Raw genomic sequence first — 25202 nt, 5'->3', positions numbered from 1 at the left:
CCCAAGCTTGCCTGCCTCCTGGGCTCCCCTGGTGGCTCAGTGGTAAAAAATTTGCTTGCAATGTAGGAGGCCTAGGTTCTATCCATGGGTCGGGAAGATTCCCTGGAGAAGGAAATGGCAACCCACTTCAGTATTCTTGCCTGGAGAATCCCATGGACAGAGGAGCCTGGTGGGCCACAGTCCATACGGTTGTCAAGAGTTGGACACAACTGAGTGACTAACACTTTCACTTTTTGGGGTGGGGGGAGCCTGCCTATACTGCCTGTAAGTGTTAATTCACTCAGTGAAGCATAAAAGAAGTCAAGAATTTAGAACACATCCCTTTTCTGAAGTGAGCACCTACAGATCAATAATGGGTAATAAAAATAGGAAATATCACAGAATAAGTAACAAAATTACCCTTCTCAAAAGGCTTTCTTTTTCTCAGTCTTGTTTTAATGAAGCTGTACATTCCCACCTTTGGGGAAACTGGAAAATCTCAAGGCTGACAGTGTTTATGCCTCTGCGTACATGTGTTCTCACACTCTATCAACTGAGTCTTCAGATCAGCGTGGACAATGACTCAAGAGGCAAAAACCATGGACGTGTCACCACTTCAGGATTTCCCCAAATGGTTCCTTTTAGACACAAAAAGAAAGTTACCACAGGTGTTAAAAAGTCACAGGGAAGGAAACAGCAAAGATTCAGAGTGAGGACCCAACACCTGGGTTTCCAGGTAACCTGGGAAGTGTTTGGATTTAGGAACTTCAATCTAAAGTACAAGATGCTCTCCAAAGAGATGAAAGCAGGTTAATGAGAACTTCCCTCTCCTGAGCATTCCTCAGTGCGCAGTCCCAGCCACAGGGACCCAAGAGAAGAAGAGCCAGGTCAGACACCACATGTCACATTTAGGGTTGGCTGAGATGGCCAGCAAAGGGGAGAATCACTACAAGTATTTTTGGAATGTGATGCTTATTTTATGTATTCTAGGATTTAGGACCGGTCCCACTGGGACCACTAAGAGTTATGAAACAGCCACGAAGCTTAGTACCCAAGGAGAGAATGAAAGAATTTCAGTGAATAACCTGAGCCTCTATCGAGTCACCAAACCTGTTCTCTATCATTACAGATATTCTTTAGGAAGTTTAAGTTGCTTTAACCTGTATTTTCTACCATGACCAATACTCGCTCTGCCTTGCAACACGGTTCATCAGAGCTTCTGGTGACGACAGGAATGTTACCTACCTTTGCTGTCCAGTGTAAGAACCACTAGCCACGTGTGACTATCGAGCACTTGAAATGTGGCTCATATCATTAAGAAAATGAATTTTTAATTTTACTTAGTTTTAACTAACTTAAATTGAAATTTAAATAGCCACAGGTGGCAAGTGATTACTGTGTTGGTCATGGCAGAAACCTTAGAACTTTGAGCAGGCTCGGCTCTTATTTCCTAATTCTTCCTGTCTCTGAAAGCTATTTTCAACTCTTCCCTTAACTTTTAGCTCTCGGATTTTTAAAATCTATCTTTAAATGTCAATCTTGTTTTTCGAGGTCTTTTTATACTGCACCTTTATCTTTGGTTAAAGTCTTAAAATTGCCCTTTTACAGGTCAAAAACAGTGGAATATTGGCAGTTTCCTAAGGTTCAACTCTATATAATGTGTCCTGTGCTTCTTTGGTATGACTGATACATGACACAAAGAAAGCTATGCACATAGAAACCATCTGTGGTTAAATAAATGAATGAAAGGATGAATGAATGAAGGAACAAATGAATATTGACTGAATAAATGAATGATGAAGTTAGATGGCCAGCAAGTAACTTAAGCATTACTCAAGGTAACTTTCTTCAAATCAATGGGCAAACATAATTGATACTGAGGTTAAGCCATGAGGCAAAACCCTCTCAAATCAAAAAACATGTAACGGGAATAGATTTCAACTGAATCTATTATTAGGTACCATTCAGGACAGACTATATATATTAAATCCTGGCACTGTAAGAATAAAATAATCATGGAGAATCCAGGGATTCACAAATTCCTGGAGCAGAAAATGATTAAAAATCAGTAAGGGTGAGTTGCTTATTGAGGAGGGGGTAATGGAGTCGTTAGAAAAGGGAGATCTAGGGATATGTACCAGAGACATTTGAAGAGTCTGTACAAGAGATGTGTTCACAGTCTAATAATGGGTCTTTGGGGATGTATCTGTGTAATATGAGAACTGGAGAAGTGGGGAAAAAAAAAAGATTGCCAGTTTTTAAAGTCTAACAAAATAAGCGCTCACTGCAAACAATCTGGCTTGGTGTAGTTCATGAAAGCCCAATGTGCCTACCTTTGCAGTGGAAAGATGAGTTAAAACGCACATATATTTTCTGCCTGTCCTTCTAAAAATGGACTTGTAGACTTCAGGCTTTCTTCAGCTACTTGTATTCATGGGCTTCATTTGACGTCATTCCTTACACAATAATCTTTCCATTAAAAGAACACAAGTAAGTGATAATTGCAAGTGTAAATCAACACCCTGAGTCAAGAGACCCAACACACACATACATACACAGACATACAAATAGGTGCAGTTCTCTGTGTATGAAATGATGCCACAAACCAACGGCCAGCAGTGCATACACAGGAGAGGTGTTTGCAGAGTGAAGAATCATCCATGGTCTGTCTCATGGTCCCCATTTGTGAAAATCAGTTCACACATACATATCACAGAATGGCTAAGACCATCATCTGTGCACAGATAGAAGAGACAACAGGTCCCTAAAAGGTCAGATCCTGCACCCTTATTCCAATGGGTTGTTCAAAAAAAAAAAACAGGTACGAGTAGCTAACACCTGTAAAACCATGAGGTTTGACAATGCCATAAAATGGAACCCAGAAAAGTGGATGCATACGGGTAAGACAACCAATATATGGTAAAATTTTCCTCTCCATCCTATTGGAAAATTCACAGAAGATTTAAGGTTTAGAGTTTCTACCAGTGATTTGGACTAGGTTCCTATTTTTTTCCCCACCTTCCTCCACTTACAAGAGGCCAGAACAACATGTTACAATGAGGTTACAATGAAAAGTCACAGTTTGGGCAAGAGGCTGCACCCTTTTTTGGATTCCATGCTATACGAAGCATGGAAATTCTACTCTGGGAAGGAGTGAGCGGCGGAACCTGGTTTCCATAGCACTGCCATGGAAACAGCTCTCTGTGACTCTGCCTCCAGGCCCTCTCAAATTGAAGCATCTCTCCCTTTTTTTGCTCCCACACCCACCTCCATTATCACATGCCCCCAACCCCTCAGAAATGATTAAAGGGTATTTTGAGAAAGCGGGGCCCTAACTGGGCTTCTGCCTGGTGATATTAATACACATTAATATCCTTGAAAGAAGAAGAAAAAAAGTCAGATGTTTCTTCCTCTTTCATTGGGGGTGGGAGGGAGGTGGTGGATAAAAAGGAGAAAATTAAAACCAAAAGGCCCAAACCCCAAAACTTCAAGTTGCAGAAATAGAAAAAATCTTATCAAGTAGTGGATTAAAGATGTGCTTACTAATCTCATGCAGTCAGTTCTCTGATCCTCTTTTGTCTGCCTGGAATGCCGGAGTCCAAATATGAAGGATTTAACTGCTAGAATGTTTACAGACCTCTCCCCTAATTGCTAGTATGGGTGATCAATTGGAGCTTTGAAAGGAATTTTTTTCTCAGTCTCCATCCCTTAGTCAGAATTTTGAAAACAGAATGTAAGTTCAGAAGGGGCCATCTAGAATCAGGTAGAAAATTCCGACAGAAGGAAGCATGGGTGACTGCACAAGTTTTGTGTCCCTTGTGTCTCTCTCTGGCCCCTCTGAAGGCTGAGTGAAGCTGGCCAGCGGCCCACAGGACTGGAATCTGGCTCAGTGATACGCACTCTGACCGAGCTGGAGCGATGCCTGTGGACCAGGAGCAGCCGAGAGCGCAGGGGGGCTGGTAACCAGCAGATGCTCGGGAACTAGACAGAGCACGGCAGAACGGTTCCAGGCCCAGCCAGAGGACTGCAGCCTGGACCCTCAGAATCCCCTTCCTGTCTTCAGATCTTTCCCCACCTGATAAAATGTACTTGAGACACTGACCTTTCCGCACGTGGAATGCACAGATGCACAAAAGCGTTACATTTGAGAAGAGCCTGAAGCTACAGTTCCTGGTAAAACTGTTGTGAGGAAATATAGCAAAGGAGGGATTCGAAAACTGCTGATGGGGAAAGATGGGGCTGTGATTTTTAACCCCTTCAGTATCACCTGATGATGAGTTCAGAGCAGAGAGGGTGCACGTACATAAGCAGAGAAGATGAAAGTCAGGCCCTGAGTCTCCAGCAGCACAGGAATGCATCTTCACGGGCCAACAACTGAAATGCTCTATGTCTTTATTGAAAAGTCTCCTCCACCTGCCTTGCTGAGGACTGTGAAATGGAAAGCAAAGCCAAGACCAGAGTTAGACAAGGGGGAGTAAAATTACACAGGAGTTCGGAATTATTCATTTTTATTTATGTATTGTAGTGGCAATTGCTACAGTTTTTTGTTTCTCCTGGATGTTGAAATTGTAAAAACAAGACTGAATAATTCAGCATGACTCAAGAAAACCTAAGTGGAGTACTGGCTTGGCAGTGAATGGCTACGAAATAGGGTCATTTTGTCATTTTTCTTAACTTTTGTGTGATGCCCCGGTCTATAATTTAATTAGCAACCTATAATGGTGTTAATGAACGTGACAAAATTTGTAGAGCATTTCAGTGTTCTAAACGTGAAAGGGACTGGACTGTCTCAATGTCTTCGTTTTCACCACAGGGCAGGAAGGAGCACAGAACCCAGTGGGGAAGCCCTGGGATGTTCTGGAACCAAAGGCCACTTCAGAAAGACGTTGGCTCCCACACATGCCAGAGGCTCATTTCCGGGCACTAATTCCTGCCCTGGCTTTTGAGTACAGTGCTGAGCTGTGGATGCAGTCTTATTTCATACCACTGCAAGCTTACAGACAAAGCAGGATTTATTTTCAAAGAGGGGTGTTATTTCAGTCTAAGAGTCACAGGTGAGTTGAGGAAACAGAGAAAGTGTCAATTTCTCATTATTCCTAGAGACTGAGGAGCCCAAACTCCAGGCCAAACCTCATATGCTTCAATCCACTTCCTCATGACATCTGCTTTAGAGAGTCCAGAAATGCTGCCTAAGGGAACCAGTCAAAAAGGCCTTGAAGACGGGAGAGTGGACATTGGATTAAAGAAGAGAATATCCATTCTCTGAAGATGATCTCAATTTCCCAGCAAAGGTGGTACCATCCTGACATACCTCATTCCAGGGTCCAGGTCTTTCTTTGGCTCCTCCCTTCATGGTCGGCCTTCAGGGGAGAGGGAGGCTCTCTTTTATACTACAGGCTGTTTAGCAGTTCTGGCTCCCTCCACTGTGAGAATAACGTCACAGTCATTGTAACCTCTAATCTACATTCACACATTGCAGAACATCCCATGGGCTTAAGTACAAGATGAACTGTGTCCCTCTGAAGTTCATGTAGTGGAAGCCCTAACCCACCCTCTACAATTTCACAATATGACTGCATTGTAGACAGGACCTCTCAAGCAAGAGGTGATTAAGTTAAAATGGGGCCATTAGAGTGGGGTCATTATTAGAGCCACTAATGACCAGTATCAGTGTGCTATAAGAAGAGAAGATCTGGACACCAGGGACATGCTCATAAGAGAAAAGATCACATGAGGACCTGCAGCAAGAAGACAGCCATCTGCAAGGCAAGGAGAGAGGCCACAGGAGAAACCAAACCTGCTGACACCCAGATCTTGGACTTCTAGCCTCCAAAACTTTAGTGAAATAATTTCTGTTGGTTAAGCCACCCAGTCTGTGGCATTTATTATCGCAGACCTAGCGAACCAATACAGGAGATAATACCACCTCTGGTAGAGAAGCAAAACAAGATTCTGTACATCTTCAAAACCCAGCTCACACTCATTTTGTCCAAAAGGCTTTAAATCCACAATCCTTATATCTAAGACTCCAGGAGAAGCATATGCTTGATAACTTAAAATTTTTTAAAATTCCAAAAGTAACATGGTGGTACATTTCCTGAATATTACACAACAGCCCCCCCTTGTCTAGGACAAGACCCTATAATCAAACACATAAATGTTTCCCCCCACAAAACATAAAAACTGAACACTTGTAAGATTAAATTAAGACTATAAATTGATTCACATCACTTTAGGTCAGATTTTGTTGCCAAATGAATTTATATTAGATCAGACTTCAACCATAATTGAACTACACAAAATGCTTTGTTTTTCAGAATATATTGGATTTCTCCCCAGCAAACAAGTGATCATGAACTCAATCCACCTCCCTTGATAAATGAAATTCAGAACTTCCCGAGTTCAGAATTAAATGGAGGTTCTTCTGGTGAACAGGAGCAACCAATGAGCAACATAAACTTCCTGCTCTGAGGTTTCGCCTTCCTCACTGGATTCTCCTACCTTGGTTCCTGGCCCCGGGTGAATACTTCTCTCCTTAAATCTCTGGAAAAGTTTGGACAAAGGCTTTCCTTTAGTTTCCCTTTTGAGAACTTCCAAAAAAAAACTTTATTAAATACCAAAGGGGAACAAATAGTTACTCTGACTCTATTCTGGGTAGCTAGCTCTCAGTGGCTAACAGGGCCCCTAAATAATACACATCCCTAGAGAAAAGAGGAAACAAGATCCAAAGCCAAGAAGCTAGTGCTATCCTAAGCCGACCACCTAGAGACATGATCCTACCCATTTTGACCCTTCCTTTTTCAAAACCAAGAGAAAGGTCCCTCTCTAGCCTACAACAAAGTTGTCACTACACATACACCCAAGCACAAATATTTATTCAATAAATATTAAGTAAATGCTAGATTCTTCAACTCAACCAAGTGCTTGGGATACAACCGTGAATAAACACTAAATTTACCCTCATGGAATATCTTAGAAACCTTTTCGCTCTGTATACCAACAGCACACATTGCTTACCTCTGCTATAGTGCTCATCACACTGCATTTTACCAGTTAAATGCCAACCTCCCCTACTAAACTTTGAATTTGTTACAGGAAAGAAGCCATGTCCTTTCTAGTTCTCAAGTTCATAATGCTTGTCCTATATTAGTGGTCCAGATAAACGCTGATTGGATTAATGAACAAATGAACAGGGATGATAGAGAACTTGGTCACTAAATGTTTTCAATTATCTAAAAGGCAATCCTTCTTTCTTTATTCCCAGAGCTGGGCCTTTACTAACTTTTGGTTAATTACAACAACAGTCTGATAACTGGTCTCTGTATCCACAAAAATTCACACTCCACGTTGCTACCAAAGAGAGCTTTCTAAAACAGAAATTGGATGATTTCACTGCCCTTTGACAAAGATCAAATTCCTCTGAATCACGAACATGACCCTGCACAATCCAGCCCAAGCTGGTTTTTGTTTTGTTTGCTTTTTTGTTTTTTCCACTCTCCTTGCACTTCCTACACTGGGCTGGAAGAAACACAAGCTGGAATCAAGATTGCCAGGAGAAATATCAATAACCTCAGATATGCAGATGACACCACCCTTATGGCAGAAAGCGAAGAAGAACTTAAAGAGCCTCTTGATGAAAGTGAAAGAGGAGAGTGAAAAAGTTGGCTTAAAGCTCAACGTTCAGAAATCTAAGATCATGGCATCTGGTCCCATCACTTCATGGGAAATAGATGGGGAAACAGTGGAAACAGTGTCAGACTTTATTTTGGGGGGCTCCAAAATCACTGCTGATGGTGGTTGCAGCCATGAAATTAAAAGACGCTTACTCCTTGGAAGGAAGGTTATGACCAACCTAGATAGCATATTTAAAAGCAGAGACATTACTTTGCCAACAAAGGTCCGTCTAGTCAAGGCTATGGTTTTTCCAGTGGTCATGTATGGATGTGAGAGTTGGACAGTGAAGAAAGCTGAGCACCGAAGAATTGATGCTTTTGAACTGTGGTGTTGGAGAAGACTCTTGAGAGTCCCTTGGACTGCAAGGAGATCCAACCAGTCCATCGTAAAGGAGATCAGTCCTGGGTGTTCATTGGAAGGACTGATGTTGGAGCTGAAACTCCAATACTTTGGCCACCTCATGCGAAGAGTTTACTCATTGGAAAAGATCCTAATGCTGGGAAGGATTGGGGGCAGGAGGAGAAGGGGACGACAGAGGATGAGATGGCTGGATAGCATCACTGACTCGATGGACATGGGTTTGGGTAAACTCCGGGAATTGGTGATGGACAGGGAGGCCTGGCATGTTGTGATTCATGGGGTCACAAAGAGTTGGACACGACTGAGCGACTGAACTGAACTGAACTGCACTTCCTACTATGCAACATTTACCTATTACCCAAGACTGCTCCGTGTTCCTAAAATACACCCTGCTCTTTCATCTCTGTGTCTCTTCCCATGCTGCTGTTCCTTTTTTCTTTCTGTAATGCTTAATTACTGCTCCTCTTTCCCACCTCTGTTCCGTATCTCCAAACACCTCCCCATGAGAAAAAACCCACTGCTCATTGTTCAGCACCCAGCTCATATATCATTTCTTATATGGAGCCTCTCCAACTGTCCAGGCAAACTCATTCTCTTCCCCTGAAACCAAGCAATACAGTCAAGGAAGGTTCAAGAATGAAGGGATCACTTCCTCCTTTACACATAACATATACTTGGCAGAGGTCATTTCTGACCCCAAACTCAAAACTGGGAAACGTACTCCTCTGTGTATAAGGAGATCTTGTTAAAATGCTAATATATAAAAGATATATCACAAGCAAAGGCTACCCTAATGATCAGTTAATTGTTATCAGGGATTAGTTAATCACCAGCTGAGCATCAGAAAGCAACGAGTGTCAAGGAAGAAGGAGACGTCAGAGAGGAAGAAAGGGGCTACATACTAAGAGAGGTAGGAAGAAATATAAAACAAACTTTCCCCGTTTTACTATTTGTCTCAGATCAACACTGGATCATGTAATGGGCTGGCCAAAAGGTTCACTTGAATTTTTCCATCTTACAGAAAATCCCAAACGACCCTTTTAGTCAACCCAATAGTAGCAGAGACCCTGATCATTCAGTCATTGTGGAAAAATTTAGTACCAGGCACTGTGAAATGTTCCTTCGGAGCCATATAAGATTAAGACACAGTTACTATCCTCAAACAGCTTACAATCGAGTGAATAATTGAATTCACAAGAATTACAAGCTGGTTCTCCTACCCAGGGCCAGATGTTTTCTACCAACTGAGTGAAAAATGAAGAAAATATACTCCTTGGACTTTTGGACTCCTTGGAAGTTTCTAAGACTTCAAACATTACTAACTTTCTCCATTAAACAGAATAAATATGAGAGGCAATGAAGCAGTAAGAAGCTGCCCATATTCTCAATCCTAGTCATGAAATATGTCCAAACTCTTAACACACATAACAAGTCAAATGCAACTCAAGGAATGAGACGTAAAGCAATTTAATTTGCTCTGTCACTCCACTCCCTTTCCTGTCCTGTATTTCCTAAAGGGCTGGGCCTAAAGTCTCATCCATTACTAACACAGGAACTTCAGAAGAGAACTTGGATGTGCAAAAAGAGAACTCCATGAAAAAATTATGGAACCACCCTTGCAAGATATTTAATGAAGAATAATGGTACCACCCTTCTAATTTATTTGGTCAAAAGGAGGCAAACAATCTAACAGATTCTGAAAAACATTCATAAAGAGGTTTAGCCATCTCAGTCTGTAATGCAGTAGTCAAAAATCTAAAATGTGTCAGGCATAGGGGGATGGATGCTTTAGGGGTTACAAAAAGCACACAGTCCATGGAATTACAAACTATTTAATAAAATAAAGTATGCCTATGAGGAGAAGTAACTAAAATATGACACAATCAGATAAAGGTTAATGATGTGAACAGCAAAGAAATGAAAGTATGGGGTAGTATTAAAACAAACCTTTGTTTATTGAGAAGCTCTATGTGTCAAGTATTTACAACACTTGAGTCTCATAATAACCACACAAAGTGACTACACTAGAAGTCTTCTTATCTGACAAGATCAGGATAGACAGAAAACTTTGGTTGAAGCAAGTAATATTTATACCTTTTATATCTTATTTTAAGCTAAAATATATAAAAGAGCATCCATTTGCCAATCTTTTGATATAGAGACACAACTTTTTCATTGATTGTTGATCTGGTGACTAGAGTTCCTATCTTTCTTACAAAAATGACAAAGTCCATAATCTACAATTACCAGTTTTAATCCATTTAAGATACCTGCCAAAGGTTGAGATTCATTTCTTTTATGATTTGAATATCCAATTGTTCCATCACTTTTTATTGAAAAGCCTTTTTCTCCTTGAATTATTCTGGCATCTTTAATGAAAATCAACTGAACATATAAGTATGTGGTCCATTTAAGAACCCTATTCTATTCCATTGATCTATATATCCATCCTTATGCCAACACCACATTTCCTTTATTACTGTAATGTATTAGTAAGTTTTGAAATCAAGAAGTCTAAATCTTCCAACCTTGTCAGTGATCAATGCAAACAAATAGAGGAACACAACACAATGGGAAAGACTAGAGATCTCTTCAAGAAAATTAGAGACACCAAGGGAACATTTCATGCAGATGGGCTCGATAAAGGACAGAAATGGTATGGACCTAACAGAAGCAGAAGATATTAAGAAGAGGTGACAAGAATACACAGAAGAACTGTACAAAAAAGATCTTCACTACCCAGATAATCATGATGGTGTGATCACTCACCTAGAGCGAGACATCCTGGAATGTGAAGTCAAGTGGGCCGTAGAAAGCATCACTACGAACAAAGCTAGTGGAGGTGATGGAATTCCAGTTGAGCTATTTCAAATCCTCAAAGGTGATGCTGTGAAAGTGCAGCACTCAATATGCCAGCAAATCTGGAAAACTCAGCAGTGGCCACAGGACTGGAAAAGGTCAGTTTTCATTCCAAACCCAAAGAAAGGCAATGCCAAAGAATGTTCAAACTACCATACAATTGCACTCATCTCACACGCTAGTAAAGTTATGCTCAAAATTCTCCAAGCCAGGCTTCAGCAATACGTGAACCATGAACTTCCAGATGTTCAAGCTGGTTTTAGAAAAGGCAGAGGAACCAGAGATCAAATTACCAACATCCACTGGATCATCGAAAAAGCAACAGAGTTGCAGAAAAACATCTATTTCTGTTTTATTGACTATGCCAAAGCCTTTGACTGTGTGGATCACAATAAACTGTGGAAAATCCTGAAAGAGATGGGAATACCAGACCATCTGACCTGTCTCTTGAGAAACCTGTATGCAGGTCAGGAAGCAACAGTTAGAACTGGACATGGAACAACAGACTGGTTCCTAATAGGAAAAGGAGTACGTCAAGGCTGTATATTGTCACCCTGCTTATTTAACTTATATGCAGAGTACATCATGAGAAACGCTGGGCTGGAAGAAACACAAGCTGGAATCAAGATCGCCGGGAGAAATATCAATAACCTCAGATATGCGGATGACACCACCCTTATGGCAGAAAGTGAAGAAGAACTAAAGAGCCTCTTGATGAAAGTGAAAGAGGAGAGTGAAAAAGTTGGCTCAAAGCTCAACGTTCAGAAAACTAAGATCATGGCATCTGGTCCCATCACTTCATGGGAAATAGATGGGGAAACAGTGGAAACAGTGTCAGACTTTATTTTTTTGGGCTCCAAAATCACTGCTGATGGTGATTGCAGCCATGAAATTAAAAGACGCTTACTCCTTGGAAGGAAGGTTATGGCCAACCTAGATAGCATATTTAAAAGCAGAGACATTACTTTGCCAACAAAAGTCCGTCTAGTCAAGGCTATGGTTTTTCCAGTGGTCATGTATGGATGTGAGAGTTGGACGGTGAAGAAAGCTGAGTGCCGAAGAATTGATGCTTTTGAACTGTGGTGTTGGAGAAGACTCTTGAGAGTCCCTTGGTCTGCAAGGAGATCCAACCAGTCCATCGTAAAGAAGATCAGTCCTGGGTGTTCATTGGAAGGACTGATGTTGAAGCTGAAACTCCAATACTTTGGCCACCTCATGAGAAGAGCTGACTCATTGGAAAATACCCTAATGCTGGGAAGGATTGGGGGCAGGATGAGAAGGGGACGACAGAGGATGAGATGGTTGGCTGGCATCACCGACTCGATGGATATGGGTTTGGGTAAACTCCAGGAGTTGGTGATGGACAAGGAGGCCTGGTGTGCTGTGATTCATGGGGTCGCAAAGAGTCAGACACAACTGAGTGACTGAACTGAACTGAATTGTCCTTTTTCAGAATTTTACTGGCTATTCTAAGTCCTTTGCAATTCCAATTTTCCATACGCTTTTCTATAATAACTTGTCAATTTATACCAAAAAATTCCCTGGAAATTTGATAGCGATTTAGATGAATCTTAAGATTAGGGTGAAAAAATCTGAATCTTAAAAGAAATATTAAATTTTTTGATCACAGTCTATCTTTCCATTTACTTAAGTCTTCAACTGCTCTCAGTAATGCTTCACAGTTTTCAATATAGAAGTCTTACCAATGTTTTGTTACATTTTGTATAAATATTTCACGTTTTAATGCTATTATAAATAGTATTTTATTGAAATTTCTTAAATTTCCAATTCTTCTTTGATAATATACAAAAATACAATTGATTCTTTCATATTTCAAATCTTATAACCTTGCTAAATTCACTTGTTCTAGTCATTTTATTCCTATTCCTTAGAATTGTCTAAGATCATGTCATGATGCTTTCATCTCTCCCTTTCTCATCTGTATAGTTTTCTTTTTCTTGACTTTTTCAGTATGTCACAAGACTTAGTATAACACTAAGTAGAAGCAGTTAAGAGCAAACATTCTTGCCTTATTTCCAATCTTAAGATAAAAGGATTCACTCTTCCACCATGAAGCACAATGCTAATTGTAGGCTTTTCACAATTTGTCTTAGAGAGGAAGTTTCCTTCTCTACTCAGTTTGTTGAGAGTTTTTATCAGAAATGAGAGTTGAATTTTTCCAAAATGTTTTTCTGCATCTATTAAGATGGTCATATGGTTTTTCTCTTCTTTTTCTGACAATACAGTAAATTACATTAATTTTCACATTTTATACTACCATAGCATTCCTGAGAGAAACACCTCTTGGATATCATGTATTATCCTTTTTATTTCTTGCTATATTTCCACATTTATTATTTTGTTGAAAATGTTTGCTTCTGTGTTCATGAGGAATATTAGTGTATATAGTATTCTTATAATATCTCATTTTAAGTACCAAAGGTAATAAGTGAATTTGCTGTTGTGTCTGACTCTTTGCAACCCCATGGACTGAAGCCTACCAGACTCTTCCGTCCACGGAATTTTCCAGGCAAGAGTCCTGGAATGGGTTGTCATTTCCTTCTCCAGGGTATCTTCCTGACCCAGGGATCAAACCTGGGTCTTCTGGGTCTATCAAAGGTAATACTGGTGTTTAAATGTTCCTTCCTTTTCTATTTCCTAGAAGAGTTTGTGTAGAATTTATATTATTCTTTCCTCAAATAATTCAGTGGAATTCAACAATGAAGAAACCTGGATCCAGCATTATCTTTATGACAGGATTTACCTAGGAATTCTATTTCTTTGATAGATATAGAGTTACTTAGGTTACCTTCTCTTCTAGAGTGAATTTTGGCAGTTTTGTACATTTCAAGGTATTCACTCACTTATCTAAGTTATCAAATTTATTAGCATAAAATTGGTTATGATACTCCTTTAATATTTTTTAATTTTTGCAGGATCTATAGTGGTGTCCTTGTTTCATGACTGACAATTATATTTAATCTCTTTAATTTTCAGTCAGTCTTGCTAGAGGCTTATCAATTTTATTGATCTTTTTGAAGATACAGTTTTTGGATTACCTTGATTTTTTTTTCATTTATCTATTTTCTATTTCCTTGATATTCCCTCTTATTTTATTTTTTCATTTCTTCTGTTTATTATGGATTTATATTGATCTTATTTTCCTAGATTCTTAAGCTGAAATCTTAATTGATTGAAGACCTTGCTTTTTTTCTAATATAAGCATTTAATTCTATAAATTTCCCTTTAACCACTTCATTAGCATATGGCACAAATTTTAATGTGTTGTTTTTCATTTTAATTCAGTTCAAAGTATTTCCTATTTACCCTTGTGATTTCTTTTGGAGCCATTTATTTTTAGAAGTTTATTGCTTAATTTTCAAAATTTGAGTATTTTCTAGCTACAGTTCTGTTTAATTCTAATGTGGTCACAGAATACATCCTGTAAGACTTCAATCAGTTTAAGTTTATTGATATTGTTTCATGGCCCAGAATATTGTCTGTCTTGATGTTAGATACGTACTAGAAAAGAATGTATATTCTCCTGTTGTTGAATAAAGTGTTCTACAAAAGTCAATCAGGTCAAGATGATGGGCAATGCTCTCCAAGTCATCTATATACTTAATATGTTTTGGCACACTTGTTTTGTAATGAATGAAAGAGAAGTGCTGAAACCTCAAACTACTAATGTATTTTTGTTTATTTCTCTTTATCAACAGTATTCCATCAGTGGTCATTTCATGTATTTTTAAGTGATTAGACGCACACACAGTTAAGATTGTTACATCTTCTTGGGAAAAAAGTACACTTTTTCATCATGAAATGTCTCTTTTTATGCCTGGTAATATTCTTAATATTCCTTGCCATGAATTCTTTTTTATCTGACATTAATACAGCCTAATCAGATTTCTTTTAATTAGCATTTGTATAGTATATTTTGTTTCATCTTTTTTTTTAACTTACCTATGTCTTTATATCTAAAGAGGGTTTCTTATACAGCTCTCGGTTTTCATCTAATCTGACAATGTATGTCTTTCAATGAAGTATTGAGGCCATTTTCATTTAGCATTATTAATAATGTTTGGGTCTCTATTTACCATTTTGCTCTTTGCTTCCTACTTTTTACATCTATCTTTGTACATCTTTGTTCCTTTTTTCTATTTTCTGCCTTTTCTTGGACTGTCATTGTTTTGGATTTCGGGTTTCTCTAAGATTTGCAATATTCATCTTTAAACTATGTTACTCTTTCTTCAAACAATATTATATCACAATTCAGACAATATAAGAATCATCCATTTTCTTCCTCATCATATTCATATGTTCCTTTACATCCCTGAACATATTTATAACAGCTCTTTTAGTATCCTTTATTTATGCTTTGAATATCTTTGTTATTTCCGCCTCTAAAGTTTGGTTGGAGTCTTTTTCCTGTTTACAGGTCATATTTTCCTGGTGCGTGTGTGTATATGTTTGTGTTAAATTTTAAAATTCCTTTAAAAAAGGTGAGATTTTTTTCTGGCAGAGTTACTTACAGGTTAGTTTATTCCTTTTGATGGCATTCTAGAATAACCCTTATTTTAACATGAATTTAACCCCACTTCTAAGACATGGTCCTTCTGAGATCTCTATTGAATTCAGTAAAGTCTTTCCACTTTGGCTTAAAGGAACTAGAAGGGTCCCTGGCCCTACATGAGTCATGAGATTGTTCTTCTTACGACTCCGTGATAATTGTTATTTCCTCAGAAATTGTTCTTTCCCAGCCTTAGGGAGTTGATATTTGGACAAAGACTCAAGAGGAGCCCTATGCATATTTCTGGAGCTCTTTCTCATTTTAGGTGTTCAATCCCACAAAAATCCTTCCCAGCCTCCCGAAAGTATGATCTCTGTTTCCTTACTTCAGTGAGACTGCTGAACTCGACTCAGGTCAACCCCCCGCTGTGCCTCAGACATGGAATTATCTCCAGGTAAACAGCCTAGGATAACCTGACTTCACTTTTCCCAGAAAGATGGGTCCTATGCTGCTTATTTTCCAAGGTTTAAAATTAGCCATTTCCTTTTTTCCTTTCAATTTTCTAGTTCTTTATGATGGGGGGGGGGCTAATTCTAGATTGTCTTACCCCTTCATGGCTGAGAGCTGAAGTCTCATACTTTTCATTTTTGATATTAAAGCACTGTTAAATTATATCATATTGTCTCTGCTAAGAAACCGTCAATGGCTTCATATGACAAGTGGAATTAAATCCAAAGTCTTTACTGTGGTCTCTAAGGATGGATCTAGTGCCTGTCTTTTTTTTCTGATTTCAACACCTACCCGTCATCCTCTGCTTATGCCATTTCAACCACATTTGCCTTCCTTACTCTCTGTAATTCCTCATCAGAGCCTTTACCTTGCAGCTAACTCTTATTAGGGTGTGTCTACCATAGATTTCACATAGGTGGTCCCTTGCCATTCAATTCCAGTCCAAACTTCACCTCCTTGGGGACTTCTGTGGTGGCCCAGTGGCTAAGACTCCGCACTCCCAATGCAGGAGGCCCAGGTTTGGTCCCTGGTTGGGGAACTAGCTCCCACATGTCACAACTAAGAGTTCTCATGCTGCAACTGAAAGATTCTGCATGCCACATCTAAAACAGATCCTGTGTGCTGCAACTAAGACCCAGAACAGTCAAAGAAATAAACTTTTAAAAACTAAATATTCAAACTTTATCCCCACAGGATCTTCACTGGATACTCAATCTAAGCTAGCTACTCTCCCAGTCATTTTGCATTAAAAGATTCCATTTTATTTCCTTGATAAAATGCACCATTATCTGAAATTATCTTGTTTATTGATGTATTATCTGAGTACCCCCAAGATTAAGACATGTAAACTCTATACGACCTGAGACAAGTCTCTTCATTTCTGAATATCCATCACCTATAAGAATACCTACCTATTTCAGTTCAGTTCAGTCACTCAGTCATGTCCAACTCTTTGTGACCCCATGAATTGCAGCACACCAGGCCTCTCTGTCCATCACCAACTCCCGGAGTCTACCCAAACCCATGTCCATCGAGTCGGTGATGCCATCCAACCATCTCACCCTCTGTCGTCCCCTTCTCCTCCCGCCCCCAATCCTACCCAGCATTAGGGTCTTTTCCAATGAGTCAACCCTTTGCATGAGGTGGCCAAAGTATTGGAGTTTCAGCTTCAACATCAGTCCTTCCAATGAACACCCAGGACTGATCTCCTTTAGGATGGATTGATTGGATCTCCTTGCAGTCCAAGGGACTCTCAAGAGTCTTCTCCAACACCACAGTTCAAAAGCATCAATTCTTTGGCACTCAGCTTTCTTCACCGTCCAACTCTCACATCCATACATGACCACTGGAAAAACCAAAGCCTTGACTAGACGGACTTTTGTTGGCAAAGTAATGTCTCTGCTTTTAAATATGCTATCTAGGTTGGCCATAACCTTCCTTCCAAGGAGTAAGCGTCTTTTAATTTCATGGCTGCAGTCACTATCAGCAGTGATTCTGGAGCCCAAAAAAATAAAGTCTGACACTGTTTCCACTGTTTCCCCATCTATTTCCCATGAAGTGATGAGACCAGATGCCATGACCTTAGTTTTCTGAACGTTGAGCTTTGAGCCAACTTTTTCACTCTCCTCTTTCACTTTCATCAAGAGGCTCTTTAGTTCTTCTTCACTTTCTGCCATAAGGGTGGTGTCATCCGCATATCTGAGGTTATTGATATTTCTCCCGGCGATCTTGATTCCAGCTTGTGTTTCTTCCAGCCCAGCGTTTCTCATGATGTACTCTGCATATAAGTTAAATAAGCAGGGTGACAATATACAGCCTTGACATACTCCTTTTCCTATTTGGAACCAGTCTGTTGTTCCACGTCCATCTAACTGTTGCTTCCTGACCTGCATACAGGTTTCTCAAGAGACAGGTCAGATGGTCTGGTATTCCCATCTCTTTCAGAATTTTCCACAGTTTATTGTGATCCACACAGTCAAAGGCTTTGGCATAGTCAATAAAGCAGAAATAGATGTTTTTTCTGGAGCTCTCTTGCTTTTTCGATGATCCAGGGGATGTTGGCAATTTGATCTCTGGTTCCTCTGCCTTTTCTAAAACCAGCTTGAACATCTGGAAGTTCACGGTTCACGTATTGCTGAAGCCTGGCTTGGAGAATTTTGAGCATTACTTTACTAGCATGTAAAATGAGTGCAACTGTGCGGTCTATACTGGGTATTCAATAAGTGTATGTTGAATAAATAATATCATTCGCTTTTGATTAGAATTTAGAATATGGATAACAGACTGTGGTCTAGAATAAAGAGAAAATATAGTGAGGAACTGAGCCCTCGGAGATGCTGTCACCCTTTCTCTCCAATTGCTCTTTCAACACACCCACTCCCGCTTCATTATCTGCAGCCCTGGCCTAACGGATAAATTTGAGACCTAAGAATGATGCAGATTTCACTGGGTCCTGGTTGAATATTTGAGATTTATCTTTATCCAACTTAAAATTAGAATCCTCTGGGAGGCCAGTCTCTAAGAGGGAGATGTAGGAGGCAAGAGAACACCAGCCATGGTGAGTCCACCTGTCAGGTTTCAGTAGCCTTTCTCTTTGTGTCTCAGATGAGGCTATTCCTGAATTCAGGGCAGGAAAGGAGGACTTCCTTTACAGAAGCAGCTGCCCCATGCTTACATGAAGGCGTCCTTGTGATGCCAGGGCTCTGTCTCAAAGGAAAGGGCCACCTTAAAGAAAGTGTCCTCCTCCTCTTTCCAAGATGTGTGAGAAGGTACAGGCCTGGAGAAGGGGTGCAGAGTGCTGGCGGGAGAGGGGCTGCCAGAGGGAATGAGACAGGAGGGCATGTGTGGAGGTTCTGATCAAAGAACTCAAAGCACCCAAGACCCACCCACTCCCTGGCAGACACAGATGGTGAGTCTGCTACCCTGTGATCAGAAAATGGTTGAGGTCTGTCAACAAGCCCAAGTCCTTTAAGACACCCACACAAAACATACTCGGCAAAAGCAAGGAACCTTACAGAAGACATTATATTATAGAAAGTAAAGGACTACAGCCCAGGAAGAGGGCCAAACCAGGACAGGACCAAGTTAGTCAGCTCATTCTTATGCCTTGGGTTATGACCCAATTCTATTATTTTTGTGACTTGAATTATAACTCATTAATGCAGACTAAGACAAGAAGACTATAAGTCTTGCAAAAACTGAAACAAATCAGGTTAACTTACTCAGGCTTCTACCTGAGGAGTACATGGTTTTGATATAAGACTTCCAGCTTTATGCTCCTATACAGACAAACCTAAAGAGGGTGTGTCTTTCATTTCTTAATGAAAAAGGAAGCTGTAAAGAAATTACAGAGAATATAATTGGAGAAAAAGACAAATACTGTCATCTTCTCTGGAACAAACACTAGCATTGACTTATCTTTATAACACACTTTATCAAAGGAATAAAGAAAAAATTAAAATATATAACACATATTATACATATATGTATACACACACACACACACACACACACATACACACCCAGGCTAAGAAACTAAGCTATAGGACAATATAAGCCATATAGTCAGCGTCTAAAGACCCTACGGGGCAGGCAGGTAGTGTTCACAAACAAACATGGAACTCGGGAAAATTTAGCAAATTTCCTAGGACCTGTTTCTTTTTCATAAATGTGTATCCTTATTGCAAGAGTATTATTATACCTAGTAATGTGGAAAATTGGGGAATTATAAAGAACACACAGAAGAACATTGAAACCATGTCCATTATCTTCATTCAGCGATCATAACATTGTTTTTGGTGTCTTTTTCTCATTGCTCATAGCATCACAGTGTATTCATTTTTACAAACATGTCCTCCTCCTAAGGTCAATTTCCACCTCAGCAAAACACACACCACACTGCACATCATCTTCCATAGAGTACACTCCACCACACCACTACCAGGTAAAACTTTGAGCATGCAACCCAGTCCTCACTGGATGGAATCTCCTAGAGTGCACTGTCTGTCTCTCTTATTTACACTCCATCCCCTGTATATCACAGTAAATACTGTGTCCTGAACACAATAGGAAATCAGTAAGTATTTGTTGACTAATTATTACAACTTTCTTTGTTCATGTATTTATCAAATATAACATTTTACCATTTCATTAATTTTTTGTCTTCATTGATGCAATTTTTAATGGTTGTTTATCCTCCATACCATAATTTAAGTAGCCATCACTGAACATGTAAAATGTTTCAAAGCACTATGATAAATAATGCTTTGATAACCATCTTTCAGATAAATAGTTTTTGCATTGTCATAGGGTCATTTTTTGTAAGTTCAGCAGCCGTAATATGTATACATATTTTTGAGGCATTAATTACCAAACTGTCTTCCTGAAAGGTCATTCTGGTTTATATTTTTATCATGAATTTATGAGAGTGTCTATTTCCCTATACTCTCACCAAAACGAAGTTTTTAATGAAGAAAAAAATTGTCACTCTGATGGCTAAAATATAGTATCTCATTACAGTCTGAATTTGAATTTCTTGGTATCAGTGAAACTGAGCTTCCTGTGCTCTTCTGCAAAGTTTCAAAATCATGTTACTTACCAAAGAGATAAAGTCAATCCTCCACCTTTTACCATCCTAATCTTCTGTTATTCCCCCTCATCTAACTGACAGAAAAGCCAAAATGGATATTCGCTGTTCCTCCCAGGCTGGCTGTGCTCTGCTGCCCTACTCTTCCTGTCTGATTTCCATCCTCCACACCATCCCCACTTATAGGAAGCCCACCCTTCCTTCGCGCCCTTCTCCAAAAACAATACAGTAAGTCCCCTACATACAAATGAGAACGCTTGCGTAAGTCCAATTTGTTGGTAAGTCCAACACAGCCTAGGTACCCAACAAACACAATCAGTCATATAGTACTGTACTGTAATAGGTTTGAGATACTTTTCACACAAATAATACATATAAAACAAACACACACAAAAAAAGAAAACATTTTTAATCTTACAGTATAGTACCTTGAAAAGTACAGTGGTACAGTACAATGGCTGGCATGACGGTTATTATTAAAGTTGGAGTTACTACTGGGCTTGCATGCTTCTTGAAAACAGTGCCTGGCATGGCATTTGGCACTTGGAATCTCTGGTGGTTCAGATGGTAAAGAATGTACCTGGAATGCTGGTAACCCAAATTCGATCCCTGAGTTGGGAAGATACCTGGAGAAGGGAATGGCTACTCACTCCAGTATTCTTGCCTGGAGGATCCCATGGACAGAGGAGCCTGGTGGGCTACAGTCCACGGGGTCTCATAGAGTCGGACACAACTGAGTGACTAACACACTTTCTTTTACACATGGTATTAAAAACAATTATCTCTTGAATTAAAAGTAGACAGGTGCTGTGGATCTGTGTTTACCCGGGAACATACCATAAATCTGACCTTGGAATGCGGCTGACCACTAAGATATTCTACAATTTTTAACCATTCAGAGGTTTGTAGGCATTCAGATGTAAGAATTGTTAGGCCCATTGTCTGGGCCTGGCCTTTATAAGGGGGTTAACACACTAGAGCCTGCCTTAGGACAGCCACCATGGGCCTCAGAACATTCTTCCTTTCTGTCTCCTCAGAACCTTGACTTTTTCTAATTTTACTCTATGATTTGTCCCTGACTCCTAAATCCTGTTCATGAAACTAGTTGAGTAAACTACAAGTTCTGTTATAAAACTGTTACAAATTCAGTTGTTTTCTGACTTGGTTTTGCTGAATGAACCCTGAGCCCAAGATGCTCCAAATCCAGAATTCCTCTCATCTAGTGTATCTCTCGTCCTGGTCTAGAACCCAAGAGGCCCTAACGGTCCTATCTCACTCCCATTCTTGTTCTTTTTACAGATTAGGAAATGAGGTCCCAGGGGATAAGGGATTGGTCCACAGCATCACAGCTTATGATGACAAAGAGCTGTCAAGTCCTTCCTACAGCCCCATGGTTCCTCCTCCATGAAACTCGTAGAGGAAAGAAAGAAAGCTGATGGCCATTCTAGTGATGCTTCCTGAATGTGATCAAAATTCTGGCTTGCTACTTTTTGCTTATGTCCACTGCCTACAGACAAAGGCAAGAGAAAAAGAGCAAGATGAAAACACAGTTCTTCTATCTGACAATGTCTCGAATGAGAAGACGCCCTTCCACAGGAAGCTCCATCAGCAGCTTTAGGTCAAGTTCCAGACGCACATCCAAATGCCAAGTCATGTTTCTTTCAGGCTCACCACGAAGAGCATCATCTTTCGACCTGAGTGACCGCCAGAGCGCACGATTTCCCCGCCCCCAGCGCCCTCACATTAGGCACCCCTGACTCCGCCTGGGTTCCCATCTTGTCATCCCGTCGGCTGGAAGACCTTCACCCTGGGACAGCTCTCGCCTGTTTATCTGGCTAATTGCACGGTGTTCTCCCTTCACCGCTTTCACAAGTTAAAGAGTAGTCATGTTTCACGAGGACCCTGCATCTTCTAAAAGAGGGAGGGGGAGGTTTGAACTAAATCTGAGAATTCTGTGCATTTTTTCCTCAAAGATTTTAGAGATGGCCGCTTCATAGCTAAGGGCACAGAAACCAGGATCACTTCCTCCCAAACAACCAGCAGCTAAGCTTGTAAATCTCAACCTCTGTCACACATTACAATCACCTGGAGAGCTCTCAAAAATGACATTTGGGTGCACCCCAAAACAATGACATCAGAGCCTGAGAGTGGGACAGGCCTGCATAACAATGCAGGCACTTGTATTTCTTTTTTTATTTTTTTAACTCTCCAGGTGATTCCCAAGTACAGTGGAGTTTGGGCACCTTTGTTCCAAGCATGGACCAAAGGAACCTTCCTAATTGACATTTATGTGCCGAGGACAGAGCACCAGCAATGGAAATGAGGAAAAGGAGAGTTAAATCTGTGACCCGTTCCTTATTCTCTCTCTTCCCCCATTTTCATCACAGGCTGTAATTCAAGTGACTCAAAGAGATTCTACCATCTACAGACCAGAAATAATCCTGAAGGAAAGGAATACCTCCCCCTGCCCCTTTTTTAAAGTACTGGCCAACTTCTGTCCTTACTCTCAGATTATTGAGCTTTCTTGATTTGAAGCTCATATTTTTTCAGGATCCTAAAACGGGTCATAAGGGAAGAGACAAGATGCATGCATGCTCATTTATCCAGAATCCTGGTTATCTTGTGAACATCCCCTAAAGTGATTATGTGCTTAGTGAGACGTTTCTGAGAATGAATACTTAACATCTCAGCTTCAGCTGTCTCTATCTTACTGTTTCTCATTCACAGCAGCCTTGATATAAAACAGAAACTTATTTGCTATGAGCTCAGCCCAGAGAGAACAGCAGCCAAGCCGGAAGTGAACCCAGCAGAAAGGACTGTGTGAAGGCCACTGAAATGACCGGAACAGACACAACCCCTCATAAAATGGGATGAAAGGGTGGGAGGTTAGGGGTAGGGATGAATCTCAGGAAAATGCCCCCTTAAGCTGGGGACCTAGCTGGTCCTGGGGACACGCACTTAAATTAGCATTCTGGGGGAAAAAGAGAGGGAAGGATTTAAAGAAGCAAAGGAGTTGTGTGAGAGAGAAAACATACCACGTTAAAAAAAAAAAAAAAAGGCAGCAGGAATATGTCCTAATTTGGAGAAACAGGCCACATTGCCATGGCAACTCTGAATCTCCAAGAGGCAGCCAGGCATATCTTTAAACAGTGTGTTAAATAGTTCAGCTATGAAGAAGAAGAGAGAGAAGAGTGTAGGGGGTCTGAGAGAGAAGAAAGAGGTCTGGAGTCACTGTGGGCCAGAGGGCCATGCCACCCAGGGCCCAGCTGTTCTTCAAGGGATGTTTACTAAGTGAAGCCTCAGGTTCTGAGAAGGATCTTTCCTCTGGGACTTGGGCAGGTTGGGGGCTGTATTTGCCTAGAGTTAATCTGTATCTTGGGCTTCCCAGGTGGCACTAGTGGTAAACAACCCACCTGCTACTGCAGGAGACATAAGAGACCCGGGTTCAATCCCTGGGTCAGGAAGATCCCCTGGAGGAGGGCATGGCAACTCCCTCCAGTATTCTTGCCTGAAGAATCCCATGAACAGAGGAGCCTGATGGGCAACGGTCCATTTGATCACAAAATAGTCAGACACGACTGAAGTGACCTATGCACACAACCTGTATCTTAAGGAAGATTCTCTCGAAGGCATAAAGATATTAACTCAGTAGTTTAATCTTTTTCATGTCAACTGCTGCCCCAACACTGAAGCTGCCCTCTGGGCTAAGACCCCCAAGGGGACTGTGGTCTTATGTCAAAAGGGAAGGGAATCCAGCAGCCCTGAGGGCTGGGGAGAACGACACCTATAACCGATTCATGGCACACCAGTCAGGAATTGTGGCCTATGGGAGGGAAAATTGTTTATTAAAAAAAAAGAAAAGGTTTAATCCACCTGGAAACCATGTCTAAATGAAGTGATGGCATGTGTGGTTCTTTGGGATCAAGCCAGTGATGACAGGAATTCAGGAAACAGTTTACAGAGTGGCTCTGAACCTTTTGAAAATATGAGTAAGAATATAAAATTGTTCTCCCATCTGGAACGTTAATTGCTTGAATTATGCACGTAATGTTTGGCATTTATTTCACCTTGCAAGTAATTCTCAATCATCTTCAGCCGTCTTTGTCTTCCACGTTACTTTGTAGCCTTTCCTCTTAGAATGTTCCTCGCCTGGTCCCTCCTGACCCTGCCCACCTGCCCTTCCACACTTCTCCTCTGTCAGGGCCTCGGGCTGCCCCTCGATGGAACAGGAGAACAAAGCAGCTCCAGTGGATGACCAAGGGGGATGGGGGTGGTGGGGAAATGTGTCACAGGTCACCCAGTGGGGAGTAACAACAACAAGATTAATAAAAGCAGAAGTATATTGTTCCCCCAGGCCTGGCCTCCCTCTCTTTTCGCTCATCTGCTTACATCACATCATTTTCCCCGTAGATTTCTTCTTGGCACGTGATGCTCAAATTTCCACTTGCTCTGCTGTGAGCTCTCAGAAAGTGTCCTGTTCTGTGAACATCCCACAGCCTAGTTGGGGGCTCCCATCTAGTCCTGTGTGGCCACGCCTCCAGGTAGAGACCTCAGGCCCCCAGGAAGCCTCGCGAGATCCCAAGCCAAAGAAAACCAGGCCTTACCCCTCCATCAACACCCTCCCCCTTGCCTGCCCCCTCCACTTGTACTGTCTCTTCCACCTCCTCTTTACTTCCTCTGCATAGACTCAAGCCACAATCCCCCTGAGTCCTAACTGTCTTCACC

The 25202-nt window shown here is 40.8% G+C and overlaps 1 protein-coding gene across 7 annotated transcripts in view; it reads right to left on the bottom strand.

Moving 5' to 3' along the window:
• Window positions 1-25202, bottom strand: part of GRIN2B (glutamate ionotropic receptor NMDA type subunit 2B) — an 815960-nt gene that overhangs the window by 305626 nt on the left and 485132 nt on the right. Inside the window, exon 1 of one of the 7 annotated variants that reach the window (XM_081589235.1) lies at window positions 3523-3734. The exons of the other annotated variants lie outside the window; for them this stretch is intronic. Within the exon in view, the coding sequence (XP_081445361.1) occupies window positions 3523-3531 (9 nt within the window). The 5' untranslated portion in view covers window positions 3532-3734. Of the gene's footprint in view, window positions 1-3522; window positions 3735-25202 lie in introns of those variants that run through there. 7 annotated transcript variants of the gene reach the window in all.

This window comes from Giraffa tippelskirchi, chromosome 4 (assembly GCF_054371585.1).
Source record: "Giraffa tippelskirchi isolate mGirTip1 chromosome 4, T2T-mGirTip1v1.2.pri, whole genome shotgun sequence".
Lineage (NCBI taxonomy): Eukaryota > Metazoa > Chordata > Mammalia > Artiodactyla > Giraffidae > Giraffa > Giraffa tippelskirchi.
The sequence above is the reverse complement of the archived record's forward strand: the minus strand, read 5'-3'. Positions and strand labels throughout refer to the sequence as shown.